Source organism: Ooceraea biroi, chromosome 14, assembly GCF_003672135.1.
Source record: "Ooceraea biroi isolate clonal line C1 chromosome 14, Obir_v5.4, whole genome shotgun sequence".
Lineage (NCBI taxonomy): Eukaryota > Metazoa > Arthropoda > Insecta > Hymenoptera > Formicidae > Ooceraea > Ooceraea biroi.
Window position 1 is genome coordinate 4,070,873 of NC_039519.1, and position 26,646 is coordinate 4,097,518.

At 42.2% G+C, this 26,646-nt stretch overlaps 1 protein-coding gene across 1 annotated transcript; it reads right to left on the reverse strand.

The window, feature by feature from the left end:
* Positions 1-1,725: 1,725 nt before the first annotated feature.
* On the reverse strand, positions 1,726-24,894 carry LOC105286361 (tyrosine-protein kinase Dnt). Its single transcript, XM_011351288.3, has 8 exons — positions 24,341-24,894; positions 7,444-7,571; positions 4,040-4,446; positions 3,768-3,953; positions 3,430-3,568; positions 2,917-3,209; positions 2,343-2,502; positions 1,726-2,063 (listed from the first exon to the last, which is right to left on the reverse strand). The coding sequence occupies exons 1-8, from the start codon at positions 24,441-24,443 to the stop codon at positions 1,815-1,817; spliced, it is 1,665 nt and encodes a 554-aa protein (XP_011349590.1). The 5' UTR covers positions 24,444-24,894; the 3' UTR covers positions 1,726-1,814.
* Between the last annotated feature and the right edge of the window lie 1,752 nt (positions 24,895-26,646).

Sequence of the window (26,646 nt, forward strand, 5' to 3'; positions counted from 1 at the left end):
AAACAACGTAAATTCCGGATAAAACGGTTTACGACCAGGATAGTGGGGCTTAATATAGCCCATCCACAGGCGAAATGCTCGTCGGCGTTGCCTATAGAGTATATAGTATATTTAGGGATGCCTAGTATTCCCGTCTCCGTAGATATAAATTATTATTAAAAAATATAATTATTTTTTTAATAATCTAATAATTATTAAAAAATAAGAAATTTACCTACGTGACTAATAAAACTATATAACTAATTATTAAGACTAGATAATATTAATTTTTATAATACATTACATTCTTACAACTTACACCATTTAATATAATTATTTATAATATTGCAGCGGTATAAGTTTAATACACGAAGAAATATATTAAAAAATAAAGGAGAAAAGAGCTTCATTCGTGATTCTAAGCAGGACACGTCGCGCCGTTAATTTTCTCACGCGACACTCGCACGTCTACCGTACGAATTACAAGACTCGTTTAACGTGTGACACATGGTTTTGACGGACGGTTTCCGAGAAAACAGAAACTCTTTCCGTTTGCATCCTTCCTTCCGTCGCAGGAGAAAGATCGCCAGAAATAACCAGCTGAGGATTCAAGAGCGACCTTCGTCTCTAAGAAAAGGGATCTTTACGACTGTTTTCGTAGACTCGGGGAAGACCGTGAAGGCAAGGGAGAAGATATATGAACCAACAATAACGGTACTCCGCATCGATTCGTATTGTGTAGATAGAAATTTATTACGCTTGACGCCTGCAATTTGTACATGTATAATCATTTACGCTACAGAATTAATCTATATATACACAGAACTTTCTGATTAAGGCGTGACGCGCGATTCGTGCACTCACAGCAACGTGTACGCATTACATAAATGTTATATACAAAAATACAAAAAAAAAGAGAGGAAAGTATTATTGGCACACTGGAAACACTCACGTGGACAAGCGAAGCGCGTATCACATGGCTTAAATTCAACGGGAGATTCTCTCCGCTTCATCAGCGATATAGATAATTCCGAAAACGGAATTGGCAGTGCACGATGACGTATGCTCGTCGCTGTTATAGCAATAGTGAGACAGACAGAGCAGCGACATCACATCTGGAACAAATGTCGAACATACGGGATACGGCGAAAAAATTCAGTCTTAGCTTTTACAACATGAATAATTCACGCGATTTCTACATGTGTATTATGTTCGTTCACTGCATCACGGGTTACATCGTGTAAGCATAGACATTGCTACTACAAATATTCACAGTACAATTATTCACGAAATCGGATAAATTTTTAAATTATTAAGAGTTTTTCGTGTAATAAAAAAAGGAAGAGGGGTACGTATATTAAACTTAAATCTTTAGAGTTAAAATATATTATTCGAAAAATATAGATATCACAAATATGTTTTTTGTGTAATATATAATTTTTATATTTTATATAATAAACTCTCTCTTTATTATACGACATATAATCTAAGTAATATTTTGAAACTTTCAAAATATTTGTCCGATTTCGTGAGTCACTGTACTTCTAAGACTAATTTTGGCCGACGGTTACTCCTTAATCAAGTTCTTAATCTTTTAATTAATTACTTAGTTAATTTCAAAGAGGAAAGTAATATATTACATTAGAATCGAGGAATCTATACAATTATAAAAATGCTACGGTTGCACGACGTTAAGTACTAGAATGATATATACAAACGCTCGTGTATGTGCGTGTGTGTATCTTATTATTTCGTCCGATGAAAGCTGCGATATGTTCAGGAGACACGTTAATAGCTAAGTCCAGTGCAATTTTACAGCCAATCAGCACGCTCAATTAAACATATCGCGTTAATTGAGTGTGAAAATCTTGCAGACAGATAATCAATTGACTAAACGTCGGTCTCTCTTCCGCCGACATAGCCCAGCAATATGCCATCACTGCGAACAACTCGTCCGGACAGTTTATCGGTTGCGCCAACCTGTAACCATCTCTGAGATAGGATGCCATTTCAAATGGATCCACTTCTACGTAAGGTTGCTGCGCCAGGGTCGTGAGTTCCCACAATAAAACACCAAATGCCCACTGAAAAATTATATAAAGAAATATCGTAAGAATATAGTTCATTATAAGACATAATCATTATTATATATTAGGTGCAATCAAAATTTTAATTTATTAAATTTATTAAAATTAATTATATTAATTAGAAAATAAAACTGTTGAGACGAATCTATCTCGAATTGGAGAATAGATATTTGATACTTATTTTCAACTCTACATAAAAATTAAAAAGACGAGTTATACTATTTTACATTAACTTCAAATAAATAATCTTAAAGTCTCTCATTAAGTGTTACTTACCACGTCAGAAGCTGTAGTGAATGTCTTAGTGAGTAGACTCTCTATCGCCAGCCATTTGATCGGGCGATTCTCATTATCGCCGAGGCAGTGATAATCCTGTGGGAACAGGTCTCTGGCTAAGGCGTTATCTGTAATCTGTACCCTCAGATCATCGTCGACACTGAAAAGCAAAAATTAATAAACGTGAGACGATAATTGCCCGATGAACGCAGAGCGCACGGTTTCACTACCACTTCAGTATCTCTCCGAAATCAGGTCGATACCAATTAAAACTTTGTTATAACTTGCCGGTTATTATCTATCTATCGCGTGCAATTAATTTGGTAACAAGACAATAATTTCACTGTCCTGTATATGTAAAATCCGAAGCGCTGGTTGTGTTAGTCAAAGTTGTAAATAAAGTAATGCGTAATAAGTAATAAAATATTTAAAAGCCCTCGCGGTAATTTATAGAGCTTATAACATTAAATCACTCGGGCAAAGGGGAGAGTGTTATAAAATACGTCTCGCCTTTAATGAAAATCTACACGTCGCAATGTAGAAAGTAGGGTAACGATTTATCGTTCTTACGTACACGCAATTTCTGGCCGCCAAATCCCTGTGGACGAGTCTCTTCCTGTGGAGATACTGTACGCCTTTCGCAGCTTGAAGCGCCATTTCGACAACTTCTTGCGTCGTAAGGGCCCTCGGAGGTCCTTCGCTACTCAACTTGCACCTTAGCAGGAATCTTTTCATGTTTCTGTACCCCGTGTGCGGGTATAGCAGAAAAGGTGCGCTCCTGTCTTCGATGGAAACACCAAGGACTGGAAGCAATGCTGAATGGCTGAACCCGTAGAGAGCTAAACCTTCTCGTAAGAGCAGAGCCACCTTTGGTAAAGAAAAAAAATTATGTGTGACCGCATCTTAATCACATTTCAAAAAGAAGATTCTTTGAGATTTTTCTTTCTTCAAAATCCTGGAGACAAAATTATTCTGTTTCAAGATTTAAGGGAATAATGTGAACAAAATAAGAGATATGCAAATTTTATTTTTATATTGCGTGACGTATTTGTGTGAGAAAATTTTTATTCAATTAAAATGATCTTACTTGTGATTGTGACGCGTGCTCGGCAGCAGTTTTCACCAGTACGTCCTTGGGAGATGAAGCACCCTCTTCGTGGTAACTGCCCCTATACACGCGTCCGAATGTTCCCTCCATCTCGATACTTAGAAGACGCACTCTGCACCTGTAGCAAAGAAACAAGATTTATCATTACAACATACACTTATGTTGTATGCCTGACGAATAAATAATAAATTACAAATAAAAACACTATTTAAATTTTTATGCAGGAAAACTAAAACTCTTTGCAATTTAAATTTTTATATTTATATTCATAATTAAATTCAGTTATAATTCTAAACTTAAAAATACAATGTAATCACCTTTGTACAGTAATTTCTTGGATCCTCTCGTGCAATTCTCTGCTAGGACGATCGTCGAGTCGCCTATAGGACGATCCCGACGCAGCGGACGCAGGTGGTGGTGTTTCCGGCGACAAAAAGGTTTGCGCGGGTCCCACTCCGGTACCTCTTTCCATGCTGCACGCTGAGCTCAGACCCCTGGATTCTCTGGAATTCATAATTGCGGCAATAAATCTTTACGTTCACGTTCGACGATCCCGTTGGTGATCTCTTCAGCGATTCGTTTCACTCACTGTAGGGGGTCTCGGTGTCTCCTGGTTTTCTTATCGCGCACATAATAGGCTACTACCAGGACGAAGATAGCCGCTATGAATGCACACGCGCAACCAATAGCCGCGTAAAACACCTGACCACCGGAAGTGGAGCCGGAGGCGGCGACTAGGACCTCTTCTGGACTGGTGTAACTTTTTTCCTTCAGGCAGATCTTCTTTCGTCGAAACTCCAGGCTGGTGTTATTCTTTTTCGACAACGAGACATTGATTCGGAGAGTGAGATCGACCTCAGCGTCGTAAGGCCCGCAGTGCAACGACAGGGCCCACGTTTGCAGACCGCTGACAGGCATCTCGCCGGCCTGAGAGATGTTCAGGGAGCTGCTCAACGCCGAGGGATTGCTGATGTCTACGGACATCGTGTACAGCAGCTGGAAACACCAAAAATTCCGTGGTTTTGTCAGCAGCTGATTATCAAGACATTCAACCTGTGGAAAAACTTGGAAAGGAAGCAGGAATCGACTGCTGAGAGAGTCTCTCGATAATAAGTAGGAGTCCCGCGTAGTCAGGCTATGCACTTGAGCGGAACAGAGTAACGTGACGAACGGGTAAAAGGAAGAAGAGTTCGCACACAAGAGCGTTCAGCAAGCACGGCTTTAGAGCCGTGTATCGCGCGAGGAAGTCGAGATAGATAAAACAGATGCAACAATGTCGAAGAACGTTAGCTTCGGCCGCCGCCACCGCGCCGTCGTAATCTCCGAGATCATTGAACCTTCCTATAATCTCGAACGTACCATTCTCGGAAGACAATTTGCGCTCAGCGAGAGCAAAGTGAGACCAGAGGACTGCGAGAACAAGAGTGGAAAGAAAACTGCCCGGTGGAGAGACGAAGGCGGACGGAAAGGAAGGCCAATGGGAGGTAGAACGGCTAGGCGATGCAGGAACAGAGGCTCGCTCGCTGCTGATTACTAGCTCACAGTGATGATCGGTTCTCGGCTGGCCACGAAGAGCGTACTCGTCAACCTGCCGGCTTGTCGCTACTACCATCTCTATCGTTCCTCTCTGCGGTCTTTTACGGCCGCGAAGACCGCGGCTGCCGCACTATGTGGCCAGCCAGGCAGTTTCTTTGAAATAGACCACTAGGGAACACTGCAGGGATCTAGATAGGGATCTAAATAGAGGGATAAGATTTTTCTGCGAGATCTTATACTTTTACAATAGCAATAATATATCGGATTTTATCACAAACTCGGGATGTTGTATAAAATCTTACGTGTTATTACGACAAGGCTTACGTGTTTCCAAGCTTTGTCATAATAGAACTTCGGGATATAGATATAGAAACTGAACAAATATTAACTTTATCCTTGAAATAGGATATTCTTGAAAAATGTCACGTACAGATTACGAACTTTTGCATCTCTGTCGCGAAAAAGAACGTTGATTTTCACGTAGCTGCGGCAGAAAAATTCCCATATTCTCCTCGCAAGCCGCAACAATGCAGCTCCTCTTGTTAATTTTCGGATCCGCCATATGCCACGTCCTCGGCAACAAACGGCATCGCGTGATGGGCGAGGGAAAGAAAATTGCTACTCGCTGTACAAATACCCACGCTGTGAACGTCCGATCGAAATTGAATGCGCCGGCTGGCGCAAAGCCGCCGGGCGAAGAGGATTCCCCGATAATTCGACGTGTACAGTCTGCGTCCGGAAGCGCTTTATCGAGACACAATTCTCGCACAGTTTGACGGACAGGCACCGGCTTAAGTACCCACTCGGTTTTGCCGCGGAGGTGACGGATGTCTTTGCGTCGCTCGTCAGTCTTCGCGCTCCCCCCGTTTTCTCCCCCAGCCGGGGTCCGTCGCGGTACACCGAGACAACTGGAAGAAGTGGATGGACCACTTTGTCCCGCTCCTGGATCCGTTCTTTTTTTCCACGCACCGTCGACAAGTCAATCGGACACCCCGCCGCATTCTATCCACTTTTCGCCGCCACTTTGTCAAAGTACCACGGATGTTGACGGCGAGCAACGAGCAGAAGTGGCTTGCGAGGCTTCACCGGTGACTCACGGACGGGAGGGGGTCTCCTCCCGGTTTCGATTTTATATCCCGCATGAATATGCAGCCGCGCGATTCTCACTGTCGTAACTAACGCGGGCCGTCAGCCAGTCGTTACATTAAGAGTAACACGAAATTAATTGGCGCAATCAGTAAGACGGCTCGCCGGTTGTTTATTCGAGACGAGAAATGGAGGAAATCATCAATAGGCAATCTCCTGATACTATAATATTATATTAATGAATACACGCGATCAAAATGAAAGTGGGAATGAGAAAAACCGATACAATGTAAGAGAGAGATGTAATTTCTAATTAGGAAACAGAAAGAAATCTAAAGCAATTAATTGCTGTTATAATTGTAAGACCGAATACTTAGATACATCGAATAACTTCGCGAAAACGCATCGAATTTTATTCGTCGTTGAAAGTTGTCTACGCCATTGTCTAGGGACGAAAAGGGACGATATGCCTCGATAATCCTGATAAGTACGGCGCGCCGTAAGGACGTGAGAGAAACAGGAATAAAGATCGACTAAAAGTCTCGAATGGCTGGACGGTGTGATTGGCGAACCCTGAAAACCGCTCGCTCAGATTCGTCGGATGAGATCCGTCGTCTCTGAAGTGTCTTACGTGCGGTGACGCGGAGATTCCTACGTTAACGAGCAATTTCAGCATTTCTCAGCCACAGGCGACTTTAATCCCCGCGAAGAGACGCGAGAGCAATGGCAGAAAAATTAAAGGAACGTGTATAACAGGAAGGAAAAAGGGAAGGAAGGGAATATTGTACACATAAATATTGAGCTCTGTGAAGTTAGCACCCTGAAATAAGAATTAAAAAAAATTGATATGGCATTCGATAAAAACATTTATAAAAAAATTTATAAAAAAAAGGAACATGATAAAATTTCTTCAATTCTTTTGTTTATTTTTAGTTTTGTTTGCAAAGTGGACAAAAAACGATTATATATGGATAAATGTGGACATATTGTGGACAATCGAACACCATATCAATGTTTTTTTAATTTTTATTTCGGAGTTCCAACTTCACAAAGCTTATATTACGTGCAAGGATCATTCTGGCCCCTATATTCGTTCTCCGTTATCCGACCCGCTTTATTACGCTTCTTAAATTTTTTCGGTGTGCTTATCTTAATAAAGTGTAATAAGTAATATATCTTATATAATAAAAAAAGAGAAATAATCTGTTTCCTAAATCTAAGTTTTATTTTCCAAAGTTAATTTTTCGATTTACGATCAGTGTAAATTTATTTATTAAATCTGTAGTTTGTATTATTTAACAGTTGCACAATTACATCACGGTTTAGACTTTATTAAAAAATTAATGTATGTATCGTTTTGCTAAAACTCACCGGTCTGCCAATGAGATTTTCCCATGTGAAATGGAGTTTGTGAACTTGCGCGGGTACAGGAACGACAAACTTGATGGCATATTCGTTTATGATGCCGTCTCTGACGTAAAATAATTCTGCTTGCAGTCCTGGAACATACATGTAAATTCATGTTTTACGTGTTTGCTTTTGCATTATTCAGCGAGGAGCAATATGAGAATCAAGTTTTCGAGTGATCGATATAATATGATATCCTCGCAAATCTCTGAAATTGGTCGAATTGGTTGCGTGACTCGTGGCATTACATCTGAAAAGAGGGCAGGATTTATTTGTTCCGCAGTCCCCACGTGCATAAGAAACTATCTGATAGAGATTACGAGTGGATGACTCATTTCACCTCGCTCATGTTACAATTAACGTAGCGTGCGTTTGTCCCACAAATCTACGAGAGCGGAGTGTGTATCGTGACTCCACCATCAAAAGTGTCCACTCACATATATTTCAAATGTCAAAAACTCGACAACCGTTTGAAGATAAAACTATTATACATTACACGGGGTGACTCAAACATTATCATCCCTGTCAGCAGCAGACATATCAGCTTAAAAAATTTAAATTATCTCCAAGAGAAACAGCTGGCAGGACAGAATAAAATTGTCAGTCGTATTTTTCGTTTCGGGAATTTACAATAAATGTGCCGTTTCCTCGATATTCTGTTAAATTAGTATTATGAACTATTCTCCAAAGAGACTATTAAAAATATAATCTTCTGTTATATACGTTCAGTGATTATATTTCATGAAAATGCGAAAAGTCATATATCTGCATTAACGTAACAACATCTTGATTGCGGCGCATTAAATTCTTGAAGAACCCGTCTGTTTAAATCACCTCTAAACGCGCGAATAATTAACGCCCGCGAGAAACACGAAGTGCACTTCCCCAAGCAGAGCAACAAATTGCCGCGTGATGCGCATTCGCTTCGCTAAATTTTCGCTCACCCCAGCGCATTTAGCGCACATTATGCTACCGGACGACCTGACCGAAGGGAAGGTTGGCGTGCGGGAGCTGCAAGGTTACGTGGGCGAGTTGGCAAAGGTGGAGTAGAGTGAAGGAGAGAATCCGTCGTGTGGAAGGAACCGAGACACGGGCACACGTCGTGTACTCCCTCGCAGGGTCTATCCTCTGCGGTTGTATCTGATAGCGTGCTTAACGAGGCACGAGACGGATTTTTAAGTTACCTGAAGACAATGTACCGCTGCCCCCACGGTCGTGTCTTTGCTTTCAGTTCGCCCGGCTCGTTGGGCTCGGTCTCCCTATCTCGTTCTCTTTCTCTCTTTCTCGTTTCTCTTTTTCTCACTCTTCCTCTCTCTCCATCTTCCTTTGTGGCCCTCGGCCTTTACCGGTTTTCTGCATCAGATATCGTATACTCACGACCTCGGTACCAGACGTTTCTGCGGCCAGGCTTCTCTCGCCATCCCTTCGTGAGGGCCCCACTGTGGCGATCGCCGTAAAAAGGATGAGGAATGATCCCGCGGGATACCCTCCGAAAATAATTATTCTGGGTTTTCGAAAGCCTATGAATCTGTTGAGCTACCTGCTCGTGAAAATCGATTTCTCAAGTATTTTTAAAGTTTCAAGAAAGAAAAACAACAGAGACACGGTGTAAAAATGCGCTTAATGGCGAGCGGATAAGAAGCAAATTGTCATTTCCTTTCGGAGAGATTCAACATTTTGTGATTAATGTGCGTGATTCGCAAAGACAGAGGTTCTAACGAATACTAATTAGTTGCGCCTCGCTTCTGCTGAATAATCCAATTTGTGCATACATTTCCCGTCTCAAGGGAGTCTTTCATGATCGTTAATCCGGTCGCAGTTCATTCTATTCCCGTTCTCGTCGGCAGATAAAACGTGATCCTTCCAGCATCAAAGACAACTTCATCTCGTCATCGTCTCACCGACGCACCGACTATGACCTCGTTACCGCGACGTTGCTTTCGCCTCTTATCTAGTCAAGAAGGGTGGTAGTGCCAGTCTCTTCGGCACTCTTCCCGCGCGATTATGCGGGAACTTTGTAAGCGGATGGAAGCAGGTCGACCTAGCACCAAGGATCCTTTGATGTCTGCTCGCCGCGCAAGCCAGAATGCGACGGCAAAGTGCGAGCCAACCAGAAGAAGAAGGAGGGAGAGTTTAAAGCGAAAGAGCAAAAAAGCCTTTTCAGTAGAGGCGTCGACCCTTGCAACCGGTGCCAGACACGATTGTCACGAATGATTCCGCCGCGGTCCCAGGCACCTTCTTTTCGCTGAACTTATGGCTACCCTCCTGCCTAATGTCTGTACCAACTACCGTGTTGCCCTGCCGAACAAACGTCGAATTATGGCCATTTGCACAAGCTCGGATCGGAGATAAGAGGCAAGGAGAATTTCCAGATCGCCGTTAAATTAGACCGAACAGATACTGATCTAGGTCCATTCTGAAATGTTCACTAAGGGGAGATTAAGTCTTATACCTCACTGTGTAGATTTTCCTGACACTTTTTTTCTTGGTCTTACTTATTGATGGACAAGAGATCGTATTATTAAGGAAAGAGAATAAGAGAAAATTTATTAATAATTGGTATGTTATAAACAACTTACCGAAATTGAGAATTATTTTTAATTCCTAATAAGATGGAGAGAAAAATAGATTTGTAAAGTTGCAATCCATAAAAATAATAAAATATTAGAATAATAAAAGTTTATAAAAGTAGGATAACATATATATGGAAAAAAATTATTTTATTTTATCGCTCCGGTAGAGTCTCTATGATCAGTCAGCCCGCTCGATTGCTGTCTGCAGGCGCAATAATTCTAAAGCAGTACTTTTTACTCCCTTTAAAAGGGCCGAATGAGCACATAAAAGAAAAATAGCGAGGTATGAGTGCAGCCGGAGAATTTCACACGCCACGGTATTCTGCGCTGTCAAAATACCGCATTGAGCCACGTTGACGAACCGAAATCGCTGAATAATAGAGCAGACACTAGGGGGTGAGAATAAGACGCTCAAGACAGTGAAGCATTGTCAAAATGAGTAACCATACAATTTTCGAAGAACAAACCTGAAAAAGTTGAGAAAACTACATACTGAAAAAACATGTTAAAAAGCTATCTTTTGTCAGTATTTTAGCGATAAATTATATTATTAGCAATATATAGAAAAGATATCGGCCAATAACAATGCAAAAATTGCAATTATATATATATATATATATATATATATATATTTACTGCTTTAAATAATTGAAAAACTATCACAAAGTTGTCATGAAATTTTACTGAGTGCTCGCGACTTTCTAGAGTCTCCAAAGCAAAAATGTAAAAAATTGTATTTATAAGACGAATTCATAAAAACGAATTCAGAGTGAAACGAGTGGATGCAAAGGCGTGAAACCATCCGCGAAATTCCGTAGCATGGCGTGTCCCCTGCTGTCAAAATACAGGATTGAGCGAAGTTGACGGGCACAGCACTGAGACTGACCGAATAAAGAGGCCCTGGGCCTCGGCGGGGCCGCGCAGAATCGCCTTTAACGGGGTCTGTCACCGCCGGGGACCGGAGGGGACCCTCGGGGATACAGAAATCCAACACCTTCCGAATATGAGATCCGGTACGTGTATAACGAGATCCTCCCGTGGTGCAGGCTCTTAAAAGCGAGGACCTGCAGCAGACACGGCGAGGGGCGAAAAGTGAAGGGACAGAAACGCAGAAGGGTGGAGGTTGCAGGTCGAAGGGACAGGAAATATTGGATTTACGCGACGCCTATTCACAATGCGACGTGCACGATTCTCGTCTGACTCCCGTTTCGTGCCCGTCTCCGCCGCATCAATACCGTGAACGACAGATTACGCCGGGAAATGCAGAAGCTTCAAATGAGTCCGTGAACGAGTACGAGATTGGACAGGGATTAACGTGTGAGAAATGAGGATAAAGCGCAGCGTACTTCGCGAAGGGAAAAACGAGATTTTCGAAGATTATAATGCGATCACTAGAAACCTTACATCTGCCATTTTGCTTATTCCTAAAAGAAGTTCCGTATTCCTAAAAGATTTGTGAATATTACAGTGACGCAAAACTTGTGGAGATAAAATGGAAGAAGATTGAAGAACTCCTGCGAGACAGGTGAGAAAAAGAGAAAAAGAAGACAAGTGTCACTCTGCGCGGCTGTCTATTTTACGTCATCAATTCTGCCTCGCGAGGGGCGGTTTCGCGACTGCGTCCATCATGTGCACGATGGAAAGAGCGTTAAATCTGTGTGATGTATCGAATCCACGAATGCGAAGTCGAAGACTGCTCTGTGTACACGGACACAGCCGCACACAGACGCACGTTCAGCATACAACTAATTTGGACGCGTGCTGTGATTTACGGCAAATTCCGCCCCGTGCGCGGTTTCACGACGTAAGGGCCAAGTTTTCTGAGGAAAGTCCGGTGTTTAAACGTGCTCCAAAAATGATCCGCGAGGTTAACGACCAGATCAGCACCAGCTGGCATATATTCGCCGATATCTCGGCTCGCTGCCTCGGGAGCGATCTAATAACGTGCGTACGCGTGTGTGCGTGCTTAGTATGCCACGTGTACGTACACCAACCACAGGGTTATCAGGTACGCACGTACGTGTTGCTCTGACGCGCGCGATATTTTTCACTTTCGCCATCGCGAGCGAAACGTGGGCGTCTATATACAGGGTGACTCACAAGCCACACCCTTCGTCTTGATTAGAGATCCTTTGTGCGTACTTTGAATAAATCTTATCACGGCAAATATCAGTCTTTAGCCTCTTAGATGTCTTGGCAATCAAGCCTGAATAAATTCTTGTTAGGGCAATCCTCATCTTGCGCGTGCACGACACCTGCTTCTAAAATTGTGTGTTTATTTATGCTTAACTGTATATACCTCTACGCGACCGGTGATTCTCTCCGATACAATCAAGCAATCATCGGTCTGCACAGTTAAGTTTCTACTGCTCATTTTTTGGGGAAGATACGTGACTCCTGGAACATCCTGCATACCTGATACACACACGCACCCATGGCCACATATCGCAGCTCTCTCACCCACGTGCGAGCCCCAATGCGTACACATAATGCAGGAGGCTGGCTGCTTAGCATATATCGAACAGTCCCCTTCTCCACTATGGCGACACGGGTCTCCTGAATAACCCATAAGTCCTGGACAAGTCCTGAGCGTCGTTTGTACGCTCTCTCCTGCTGCCTCCCTACATCGACATCGAGTCGTCCCACTCTGTCTTCCAGCCTCCTTTCTTCTTTCTTCCTCCCGTGGCTTTCACTCTCCGAGGTCCTCTCCCCGGGCCATAGGTTAAATCCAGGAAGGCGTAACTTCGCACGACACCAGTTATAATTCACTCCAGAATAACGTCAGCTAGAAGCAGAGATGGGGCGACGCGAGACAGAGAAAGCGGGAGAGAGAGAAAAACCGAGACTGTTGGCGTCAAACTGCCGTTTCTGGGACCGCTCGCTGGGCCCCAACACAAGCGTTGCTTTACGATCTTCGACTCCGGAAGAATTAAGGAAAAATCCTTTGGCAGCTGTAGCCTTTACATCCAGATCAAGTTAGTAGGTCGTAAAACATTGACAGATTTATGTAAGTAAAAAGTACGGAGTCACGAATAAATTTGTGCCGTTTGGCAAACTATTTTTAACAATCCTGTAAAAACTTTAATATCCTGTCGCGTAAAAAGTTCGCACTTTTAGCCATTCCTGCAGTAATAAATATCTGCTGATTTTTACGGTTATGGGAACCATCCTCACGTACATTTATAAAATACATAATCCGCGAGTGTACATGGAGCGTTGTACAACGATCCATGTACGATCAAGTGCGATGAGTTCATTTTTGCTTCGGTTTTATTCAGAGATGACGAGCATTTCTGCGAGAACAAAGCATCGCAGCGTAGAATAGAGTTCGAATGGACTCGGCGCATCATACATAACGACTGCGGTTTAGGTTTATTTGTTGAGGGGTGGGAATAGTAGCGCGAAATGGGAACCAAAGTAAACGTCATCGTGCCAGGACGTGATTCTCCAGCATGGGAGCTAAAATAATATTGTTTCCGTGGCGTGCACCCTCGATGCGATTGCTCGAAATGCGATTGCACGGTGCGTCGTTATATCGGACACCAGCTATCGGAAACCAGCATCGTCAAGGCGGCTAAACAGGGGTTGGACAGATGGGTGCCTTGATTGAGATGTTGCCGCAGCACCAGGGACGACATATGGCAACGCTCGCTGGCAATCAGGCCTCGGACATGAAGAGGATTACGTGACGACTGAATTTATCGTGACGCAGGATCAAACGTCCTTTTCTCCCGTGGCACGTTCGTACTTTGCGATATTGAAGGAGCTCGTTAAGGTTCGGCTCACGAAGACGTCCAGGACGTGCAGCAACGGCCGCGAGATCCTTTTAAATCCGTTTTAAACTTCCTTTGGATCTAATCCTTCGAGCTGTCGACCGCGTCACGTCATACGATTATGCTAATTTATTTCTTAATTGCATAAAAGAAAGAATTTTCTTATAAATGTACGAAATCTAGAGTGTTTTTAATAGTTGCGATACAAGATACAAATTTGAGCATTATTATGTAACTATATGTGATAATCAATATTTATAGCTTGTTTTTGTTATAAATACAAAATTGAAAATTGAAATTATAACTGAGATTTTAATATGAATCAGAAGACATATTTTATTTGGTTAAAATATAAAAGTTGAAAATATTCAAATAAAATATAAAATAAAATGTAAAATTAAAATACAAAATATAAAAGTTGAAAATATTGACACATATTTATAATCTGCATACAGGAAATTATCAATTTTATTCTTATTTTATATTTTGTAAAATTGTTATAAATATCATGCTCGTAATGTAAACTCAATGCAAATTGTGCAAATTGTTTTACAAATTGCTTTCTAATACATGCCATGTAGGTAGATATATTTTATTGTTTTTTCATTGTTCACAATTCATGCCTCAGGAACGATATTTAAGTATTCCTATAAAACTGACCTAGGAATACACGTGTTTCGCGAACGACTACCTTCGTGACGTTTCCGAGGGGATCAATCTTCTTGACGAACTCCCTGCCAGAAGGGAAAGGAATTGTCACGTGCGATTTATCACTGCAGTTTGCCAGAGAACGATCCCTGCGAGAGCCACGAGAAAGGAGAACGAGAAGAAGAGAAAACAGGATGGACATAGAAGGACGAAACCCCTGCTGTGGGGACCCGAAGAAACTCGAATGAGATGGTATCTTCAGACTGCAAGCTTCGAAATTTTAAAGAGGTCCCTTAACATGCTTCTCTTCTTAGCGTCGCTGCTCTGATAAACGTTCGAAATTCCGTCTGCTGTCACAAAGATGACACGAAACACGACAGAACACTCGAAACGCAAAATCTTGCCTAATACACGGATCGCTCGGCGAGTTCTATTTTTATTAAAACATGCGACGCTTGATAAGTCGGGAGAATGAGGAAACCTTTGATACCGAAATATAGTATATTGTACTTACTTTGAGATTTTTTGACAGTCCGCGCTAAATCATAAATCTGAGCACGACAAGCTCGAGAAAGTAAATCTTGAGATGCAGCATCCAGAGAAAGAGAAAAGTTAGCGGACCACGTGTTCAACGCTTTTCAAGTGATACAATAATTTTCAACTGATTTTATTACGGTCACGTTACGCCTTAATTGTAACACAAAAGAACGATACCTAACTTCATGTGACTGAATTTGAATTCTTTTTCGATAATTTTTAGTAACCAAAATAATGAACTTTTCTACGGATCCCTTTGTCACGGATTATTTGTGAACCTTGTAGAAGAAACGGTTCTCCTGGCCCTTGTTTGCCAAGTCACGCTCTATAAGGGTCGATGGTCCGATGGAATAGATGTTAGAAAAATATTTTCTCCCGGGCAGGATTGTAGCGTTAACAACGAATGCGTGACGTATGAGAGGACGACGAAGAGTGAAACATTGAAATCACGTTTTTATATTGAACCCGAAAAGAGCCAAGTACCTCTGTCCGAGTCTTTTCGACTACGCTGGTTGTTTTCCACGGAGGACATAAAAGAGACGGCGACTCATCTTCGAGGAGCAGATGCTCGTTAAGATCCTGTCACTCAGAGCCTCGCTCGGGTGGAGGTTGCAGTGAGTTCGCGCGGGCGAGGATTAAAAGATTCCCCGCAAGGATAACAGCGAGAAATTGATGGATATTGCAGTCGGTGTGCGGTGCAATGAACGAAGTATAGACGACTCGGAGGAATAAACGCCGCGACTTTTAATTAATTTAAAATAAAACCGACACAATGATACGGACCCTTTGAACTTCAAATTTGTCTACTTCTTTTGTTCCCATTTCGGATCTTGAGATCGGTATCGAGATGAATGCTTGTTCGATACCTGTGAATGTTCTCCGCTTGTGAAATTTTATACGTTGTATGAGCGATGAATAAAATAGCCTCAAAAATTGTTAATCGTGGAAACGTGCGTGATACTTTTGTAATGTTCGACCGAGCTACATTTCAATCGCACTTAATTACTTAGTGCACGATATATATATAGAAAATGCAGCATTTCAATCATTTCCCGGAGGCTTTTTGCGCGATGTATGTAACAACACGAGATCAAAGAATCCGGGTTGCAGAGAGCGCGTCCTATATTTTCGAGAAATAGAAAATGTCAGTACCAACAAAGGGATTGCTTCGTAGCAAATATTCCCCTCTCTTCCTCCCTCTCAGCTGCCTGCACAAATACATTCTCGCGGGACTACCTGCCCTCTCCGTGATAATTCTCGACAGAAAAAAGATCTCTCTAAGAGCATTGGGAGAAAACTGGGGTGCGTTCGTTTCCTATCGTTTCCACCCTACGTGCAACATCCCTGGAATCCCTCGGGACAAACGAGATCTCGGCGAGAGTCGATTCCATGCAACGTCTCGATTGATGATACCTTAACTTGATAATTACGGATTGCACTCCTACGAACAAAGATTGCAATTTAAGAGAATTAATCGGTTAATGATATTAGTAATAAATATTCGCGACGCGTTCAGTAGAACATCAAATATCGACACGCGTATTTAGTAACATATCATAATATTAAAATAATATTAAAAAATGAAAATAGAATTGCACTGTATTAATATTATGTAATAAAATATAATAAAGAATTACTTAATAAAATGTAATTTGAGGAATCTGCAGTACAGTAATCGAGCCAAAACAACCGTCACTCGCCAAGAAAAACTACGAAAAAAGCAAGAAACAAGATTACACAAAGACAATATCGAGATTCCCAAGAAAATCCGTCATCCGCCCTCTACAGAGATAAGAAACGTGTGAAAGCATTATTCGGGAATCGACGAAATCCGACTTGTCGAAGCACGTATGCACACCCCACGAGCACCCCGCCGTGGCCCTTCTAAGAAAGATAACACGTGTCACGAAAGTATCGAAACTGGGCAGAGGTGGAGCAGGTTGAGTTCCAGGATTTCCTTCTCTCGCAGCAAAATAAATAAAACGCAGGAGAGGGAGAGTGCCTGGGGCTGCTTCTCTCTATCTCTCTCTCAGAGGAAAATCCACGGGGGTTCCGTTTCCCCCTCGACGGCATCTCATGTAAATGTCCCACCAGCACAGCGGTCCTGACGCAGACGTTGGACGTGGTCGTCTGGTCGAACGAGCGAACGAGCCCTCGCGCGCGCGCACACACAAGTGAAAACTTAAGGCGCGGATCTTAACGAGGAGCCGAAGATTGATGCGGACACGGGCGCAGCATCCGCTGCGACCCGTCCTGAAACCGTACACGCGCGTTCCCTGTCCACCCCTCTCTGATACCTCATCACTCTCTGTCACCCTCGCGGATAGATAGATAGATGCATCGCCGGCGCGTCGTTGCGCTTCCTCCACATCCTCTTCGCTCCTCTCCGCGCATTGATCGTCATAAATCCGTAGTAGACCGGCGTTTTCGCTCCCGCGCGTACTTTTTTCCGGTCAACAAAAGGCGTCTCGATTGGCGCGACATTTATTGCTACCGATGACCAGCGAGGTCCTCTTGTCACGGGTCCATCGATTCGTTTAATGTGCATCTTTGTCGCGCAGCATACACCGATCCAGTCACACCAATCGCTACGCCATTGTACGAGCATAAACGTTTTCACGGGGCCCCGGTCGGAGCCTTTGAAGCAGACCCCACTCCACGAGTAACATCAAGATGGGCCTGTCAGGCCCTAACTAGCTAAGGTCGGACCCGAGCCGGACTCACACGAACGAAAAGGCCTCGGGCATAAGGTTTGTCCGAGTGTACGCTGTTTTCGTGTTTTGACACGGCCTTCTGATGGGTGACGCTTGTTCAAATCGCCATAGCTTAACATATCGATTGTATTATTAATTTTACAAGCACGTACGACGTCAGCCCGTTGCATTACAATTAGATTTCAGCATGAATAATTCCGAACGGCAAAAATTATTAATTAATAATTGGAGAGAAACGCGATCTTTCAGCTTCATTGCGGGTTTGCTATGTAGTTGTATGAACTGAAAGTGATATTTAATAATTTAATCAGAACGCAGCACGTATTAATTTAATTTAAACAATGACTTCAGCTTTCGATGAATGAAAAATAATATTTAGGAAATTAAAATCATAAATTCAAGTCCCTTTCAGTATAGAATACATTTTTCCATTAATGTTTTAAGTATTTCCAAGAAAAACATAATCACGAAGGAAGTAGTTAGTTCGAGTCTATTGTATTCGCCGGCGATTGTCCACGACGAGCACCACAATGTTATAGAAAGAGACTGGAGATACGTTGTCCATTCTTTTAAATTTACGGCTTCACAGTAAAACTCAGTCAGTGAGACAAAACAAAAAGTCATAGTTCCAATAAAAAGGACACTGTATGTACAACATATTACGACGGCCATATTGTAGCAAACTAATTACGTAAAAAGTAAACGGCTCATCGCCGTAAAGATCGCAAATAGAAACGGATAGGGTTTCCTTCCCAGTGCTAATGGCGACGACTACGACGACGATAAACACGACGAGCAACACGATCGCGAGAATCGATCGAGCGATTAAACATAATTTACATCGCACCTTGAGCAGCGTGAAATCGGAGAAAGAAGAATGTAACTTGGCACCGGTGGAATCCCGACTTATCTTATCCAAGTTAACGCCACACGATCCCGCAGTGGTAGCGGTACATGTGCGCGGTGGTCCGTTGCTTTCAGATAAGTCCCGAATTTTAGGACTGTGTCTTTGCCACCTGCTGGTCCTGCCGGCGTAATTTATCGTACGCCATCACGGCATAAGAATTTATACGGCGGGATTTATGTAATACGCGAACGCGTTTTATTTTCGACCGCACCGTTCTCTCTCCCGGTCGTCGATTGTGCGCAGGTAACCGATCGAAATGGGTCGAGATCGATTTCCCGAGCGCGGCTGATCGCGCGGGACCAGCGCGAGACGAGGAAACCTTATAGCGAATACGGAAATTGGAAACCTTCTTGTTCCACGTATGGTTCGGGAAGCTCGAGGTCCATATGGGCTGCGAGGCAGCGGGCTCTGTTTTCAAATCGGTATCGAAGGGGCCATCTGAGGGCCTATCTACCTCCACGGCCAGGACCAAACAAGAAGACGATAAAAAAGAGAGAAGCTAAGGAAAAAAATGACTGCGAAGGGGGAAAACGATAGAGGGAGGATGAGAAAGAAAGAAAGAGCGAAGCTTGACCGCTGCGAGAATAAAAGCAAGAAGAGTGACTGTCGATTATTCGGTGTCTAAACAAACTAGAGCCGGTCCTGCTGCTCGACACGGTGCTCCGCACCGCCGTCGCTTAACAAGAACCTCGTTATAATATTTTATTACGCCTCTCGTATATTATAATGCCAAGCGTCTCGCTGCGCCGCGAGAGGTTTCCTTCGGGCGAGGGATCGAAGAGGCAGACTTTCGCGCAGTCATGTAGACGTAGAATTTACTGCTGCGCTTCGTAAAAAGAAACGAGAGGCGCTCGCACTTCGGCGGGACTCGTCCCTGATCGACACGAGGCCCATGATTGAAAACGGCAAACGATACAATGACTTATCATGCTGTCAGTCGAAACCGCATACGTTGATGAGGACTCGTAACTTGCGAACTGCGAACTGCTTTCGCTGACTTTAGCCGAGTAGGTATGCGAACTTCAAAGATCACGGCCGAACTGCGCGGCGAGACCGACACGCGTGAACCTCGAAGAATGCAACTCCACCCGGCTGGAACGTCTATTAATACCTAAATTGGGACGTCGCGTTGCGTTTCCACGCCGATTCTGTTGCCATTGCTGTTACAAACTGCTACTGTACATATCTGCAGAGAATCTAGAAATTGCAGAGAATCAGAGCACCTATAGTAACATCACTGTCTTAACGCCATTGTTTTAATAAAATAAACAAGACGTCAAAAACTGAATAAAATCTTTAATATTAAATTTAGAATGATTGAAAAAATGTGGCTTACATTTTATGTTTCTATCATACATTTGCTGAAACGAAACTTTCATTCTTGAACAGGTTTATCAGGCCTGTCACTCAGGTCAATGATTTGGGTATATCATAACCCGCATTGCGCTTATCCAGCGTGTGACGAAGGCGCGTTCACATTCCCGCGTGTAGTCCACATGTTGTCAACGACTTGGATACATTCGGAACGGAATATACAAGATGCCTGATCGAGAGGCGAGCGTGCTGCGAAACGCGCAATCCCACGCGCGAACGCACTCCTCTTGAGGGTGGTTCAGAACTGAACGGGTTCAGGTGTCGCCAGAACCCGCGCGTCACCCTACGTCCCTTCGTGCCTCGGGATGAAAGGCAGCGAAGCGAATGCTTTTCGCGGTCCAACGGTCCGAAAGCGAATTATCCTCCGTCGTGGAAGTTATCGAGGAAATATTGGAAAGTCCGCACCAACCCCGCTGCCGCGTCGAGTGGGCCTCCATTCGTTTCCGGCGCAACGATTCGTGTGCGCCGGGCTGAGCAACGATTTCTGACTAACGTGGCTTACGAATGGAATCCCAGAAGAGAGCGCGTAGCAGCGATAAAGAGGATCGAAAGCGTGAGAATGGAACAGCCCCGATATATCGGGAGAAGAAGCGGTTTTATCGCGCTCGATGAGTGGCAATGTAAGACTGTCGCTCAACGAATGGAACACGAGGCCTATTATCTTTGTTCCAGGTATATTTCCCGACTGAATTATTATATTGAGTTATAACAAAAGTTCGTAGAGTTATTTTAGTGAAATTCCAAGACAAAATTATAATATATATAGAGGAGAATCCCCTATTATCAGATATGCTCCTAATATGAGATAATGGGGTTTCTGTTAAACTAGTGAGCACCATCTGTTAGTTCCACCATGAACTTATTACTCTTGGTGTAAAATGTATTTAGTGAAAAATTCATTGTTCGTTATTGCGTTTAGCTTTTGCAAGAAAAGGTTTGTGAAATTGTGAACATGTCAAAGGAACTTGAGGTAAGTCTTTAAACCTTGTTTATTATATAATAAAGAAATGGTTGGCAATAAATTCAGTATGCAATGATAGAGTAGAATCGTAGTAACAGGAAAATACGCAATTTGTTGAATTGCTTAATTGTAGAGGTTAGATTTCATGATCGCGAAACCGCTAGGCATGTGGCTCGTATAATGAGATATTCAGGGTACTCTTAATATGAGATAATTATTGCCCGAATATGAAGATTATGTAGTGTAATCAAAAGAAAGAAAATACTACTTAAGGTTAAAGAAAAGTTAATACGAATTTATATTACGAATTTTTGTGTATTTAATTTTTATAGAATCTGACTATGGAGGTTAGAGAAACGAGGAAGCGTCGACAGTGGAATCGTGAAGATTTGGCGAAGGCTGTGGCAGCAATATTTTTATAAAACTATCTAATAAAGTTTTTTAATTGCAATACTGATGTATTTTGCACTTTTAATACCGATTTCTCGAGGTATCTTATATTAGGAGCACACTTTCTCGATTCTGAGTAAAGCTCTTTTTTCAATTTTTTTTAATTTTCAGAAAAAATAACATTTAAATTAGATTTTTCATTTCACCAACCTAAAGCTTATTAAATTCTCTTCAAGATAACGTATTACATTTTTAAATTCTGTCTATAGATTTCCTTACATTCGGCAAAATCGATATGGTATCTCATAATTGGGGACTTTCTTCTATATATAATAATTTTCTAAATTAAATATTTATTTAACTATATTTGCGCCGTCTTGTTCTACTAACATTTGCCACAAAAGTGGTAGCTTCGTGATTCCATCTTTCCAAAGAAAGAGAAAGAGAGAGAGACTTTGTCATTTTTTTCATTAAAAAAATTAAACAACGCTTTTATTGCAAACATCTTTAACATTTGCAATAAAAACAGTAGGTAGTTTTCGTAGCGCTTCGAGGTACAAAATTATCTCGGAGATATAAATATCTCAGACCTCAAAAGGTTGAAGGTTGGGAAATACGTTTGATAAATCAGTTATTTGGTAGATCGATAGCTCGTATCTGTGACAGAGTCTGTAATAAGAATAGAAGTCACAGTGGAAATTGGTCTCTTCAATGAAAAATGTTCCACTTTGCACGAAAAGAGGACGATAACGAGAGAAAAGATTAATGTTAGCTCCGCAGAATGTCCCACTTATCTTCCAGATATTTCGGTCGGTTCCAGTCGAGATAGTCGGTTCTAGATCGCTTTTGGTCATAAATAACAGAAATCTCTCATAAAATAGTCCAGGACGTCTAGTTACTCGTGACAAGTTCGTAGCAACGCGATGAGCCTTTCAACACTCTGTCCTGCGGCTACTGATAGCCGATGATTGCGAATCATGACGCACGGCCTTTCAATTGCGATCTGTAGTTAATGAAACTGTGCCATGAATAGTGATAGCGATTATTTATTGAACCTCGCGCGATGTAAGCCGTTTACATCGATGATTATTCCGTGTTCAGCAATTAGAATGCTAATTAAATGCTCACCATCATCGAGCTAAAATATTATACGTATAAACATTATACGTTGAATTAAGAATTGATATTCGCAATATTCATGAGATCACTTCAATCATCAGCAATTGGACGATAATGAGCGTCCAACGAAAAAAGGTGTAACATTGTTTTCCCCGTTACATTATCGCAATAATCTCGTTTCTCGCAACACATTCTCGCTCATTCGAATTAAATCGCTGCCGATAATGCGCTGTTAACAGCCTTATCTGATAATTGCGCGTGCTATGTCGAGAATAACCGCAAAGTGGAAAACGATCGCTTTAAAGGGGGATTCCGATAGGAGATATGCGTGACGGTCAATTTTCCTGTTCTCAGTTCGTCCCTAACCGGATTTATACTTGAAATTATACCGGTTTCATACCTGAAGTTATTATACCGAGCACCGAGCGAGAAACACGGGACGAATGAAGGTTTTACTCTCGTTGAACGAATACAATTAACATGTAACCCTCAGAAGATATTGACGTCATTACGTTCAACTAGATTCATTTCTAGAGAAATTTGTACATATTATATATGATAGAATTAATATGTTTTATCGAAGTGAATTTTTATTGTAATCATATTGTGTGCCTGTTTAAGTTATTAAATTGTAGTGTAATTTGCGTCGTTGATTGGTTATAGGAAAAAAACGACATTGTAATTAACTGTATATATTAACTTGAAACCTGAAGAGGGCCAGAAATTCTGGTCGAAACGTTGTTTTTCACTGAACAATAAAGTTGCCAGTGGTGTCGACATATCATAATTCTGTTAATATGTTTTGTTGAGTAATAATATTCTGTCTCGTGTAAATTAATGAAATTGATTTATATTTGTTTATCAAGCTCGATGCATCACTTTTAAAGCAAGATTGTGCAACAGATAATATAAAATTATGCTTTTAGATAAATATATTATCTCTTCAAGATTTCCAGTACGATATCATACTTACAACAAAATATATTTTTTATATTTTTAGTTTAGTTAGTATACATGTAAGAAACATTAATTTAGGTCTCTTGTTGATTTAATGTATTAATTTAGATTACTTGCAATTTAATAAAGAAAGACAGCAAACTATTGCGTTTACGTATGTACGTGTACATACGTGTACTGCTTTAAAATTAATATATTATTTTCAGTTGCGAAATGCGAAATTGTAATACGATATGTGTATGTGTAAAATTCCATAAATTTATTAAAGATAATCCCCATGCCACTTTCAAGTGTATTAAACTGCATATATGTTACTGCGTCGTAGTGCGAAACAGTGGAACGATTGTCTTTTTTCGCTGCTCCGTCAGATATTACTATCTTGCATGGGGACGAGATAAGTTTGAGAACATGTTGGAGGAAATGTAGCAGGCATATACATATTGCGACGGGATTCCACTTATCGCTCGCAGTAATGCTCCAATTTATTTTTGCGTCACAAAATATATTTAACTCTCTAATTTTCTTCGATTGCAATAGCGAAAATGATACTCGATTTCCTTTTATATACTCGATTTATTAACGTCGATACGCGAGTCCCACAAGAAAACCAGTAAAAGAATAATTATTTCGCAAGTTTTGCACCAACTATTACACGATGAAACCAAGCGAGTCGTCGTACGATAATAAGATGCATCACAGAAGCAGTAATTATCGTGTATTACTCTTTCATCGGAGCATCGCCGCGGCTGCACGGACCTCTGCTAAACGACGTAATGGGACAATAACCAGCGAAGCGAGCAGCATCTCGAATTCGCCACCCTGTCGCTTTATTAACTATAAATTCTTCACTCATAAAAACACACGGACGCAACGGCACACGCACAGAGAGATTAGCAGAGAGCTCTTACCCATTAACTTCCGGACCTCCGTCTGACTGAGGAAGAGATTGAAGAAGCCGTGGACTGGCCGCGCGACGACGAGCCACAACGTCGCAAGCAGCCAGACGTTCATCGTGCCGCGCCACGTGACGTTGCTACACTCGTGTACATACGCGCGTACTCTACCACTCACGGCCGTGACTCGAGCACGCCCCCGCACTCTACACTTTACCGCGGTATTTCATATTTCGCGCGATGATGATGATACCGCGCCGCGGCGGGGCTTCCCCCCGCGTGCACGTGACGGCTCTTTTCGAAAGCGCGGCTGCCGACTCGCGTCGCTTGACAGTTCGGCGCGCGGACGCCGGGACACTCCCACGCGAGAGATCTCACACCCCGCGGTCGTCTCGATATCTCGACGCGGTTCGACGCGTATCGAGCGACGCGGGTACGAAGTACGAGCCGACGAGACGAGACGAGACGGAACGACGCGAACGGAGCGGAACGTTCATGGAGAGCGCGCGCGGCGTGCCCGCCTCGTGAAAGCCACAACTGGTTGTGTACTACCATCGCCATGGGTCGTCCGGGGTCGACGCAGGCCTGTCGGCCGAGAGCACCCGAGCCGCGCCGAACACCGCCGAGGTCCACCTACGAGGGGAACCAACGATGGTCGTGTGGTCGTGGGTCCACGACCAGGAGAGATCGAACGGCCGCGCTCGGACGAGGCCGGAATTGAATTTAAAATTCACTGACGGCGATATCGCGCGAGCGTGAAGGCGCGTACGGGGCGAGTCACCGGATGCCACTCTCTTTATTGTTTGTAGTTTGAATGAATTTGCGATGTCGAATTAATGAATCTGCGAAAGAGTAGATATTTTTTTAAATTGCTCCTATCCGCGGAATTTCCATGGGAGGGTGCTACATTAATATTTGAAACGGCAACGAGATGATTGTAGAATATACAGTAAATGTTAAAATTAAAGCTACCTCTCATCCGTTTAAATTGTTCATAATTTTGTAATGAAGGACGAGCGACGGCTAAAACTTTTTGCAAGTTGGTCGGAATCATATCCTTGACAATATATATGTCAAGTTTATTAAAATCGATGAGGTCGCTCCTAAAATTAACATTTATCGAATATACGTCAAGATTGTCATTTTTAGAGTGGAAGAATGTCGATATTACTAATGTATCCATTGGAAAAAAAATCCAATTAACTTTATCGTGATGAACATGCCTTTCATGGGAAAATGTCACACATATGAATACAATCCAAATGAAACTTGACTAATTTTGGAATCGATGACGTTAAAAGGAGTCTAGTTAGCTATAGCGTGGCGTTGTGTAAATAGGAATAATATGGCCAATCGATGTGTCTCACACAACTGACATTTATGGTCATTCAACTCATACCGTTGGTGTTGCTAACCGTACAAAATCGAAAAGGTAACAACCCTCTCTTGCAAGTAATAAATTCCGGGTCCCTCATTCACGGTACTTCGGTAACAGGTTGCACACCCCGTCACATGTTACCTCAAGCTAAAAGTCGCACCTTATTTTACCGTTGAAGCCCTTTTGCTCTTTTTAGTTTTCATTGCGAGAGGCATATAACACCTTGCTATCCAATTAACCGCTGCCAATCGGTAAAAAAAACAAAAGGCCTTTATTATCTCTTTATTCTTTCAACATAGTGCTCGGATTCAATCAGAAAAATTGATGTGCAAATATTTTTCACCAGAATATTATTCTACGCGTTATATATATCGGTACCTTTGATCAGGTAAATGTGATTTTAAACAAAGCACCGTGGACAATAAATTAATAGAAACTGAAATTTTGATATAAAAGCAAAATTGAGATTAAACTGCGTGACTTCACTTTTTTCTCCTCCTGTAAAAATCATAAATTTTATTATATTTCTAATCTTGTTATTTTTATGCCGTTACGTTTAATGCAATTTAAGTCGTATATTACCACATATTACATTTATACGTGTGCGAAATTGCTATGCAGGTACGAGGATATAAATCAGGCGTTCTAACTGCGATGTATCACGGCAATAAACACCTGACACGTCAAATTATTGGCGACCAACTACGCATTCGATCATGCTCGCCAACATTTCTTCTTTTTTAAGTACCAAAGGGGTGGTACTTTTAAGACGGGCATACGAGCTGTACGAGAGCGCGTAGTTTGGAATACGAGGCGCTCTCGAATTTCATCCCGGTGGAATCGGGGGCAATTGGAATATCCGTGATGCATTTGCATAATTCGAGATCGACGACGGATAGGCAGAACGCCCACGTAGCCGTGCATCGAATCACGATCGTCTTAC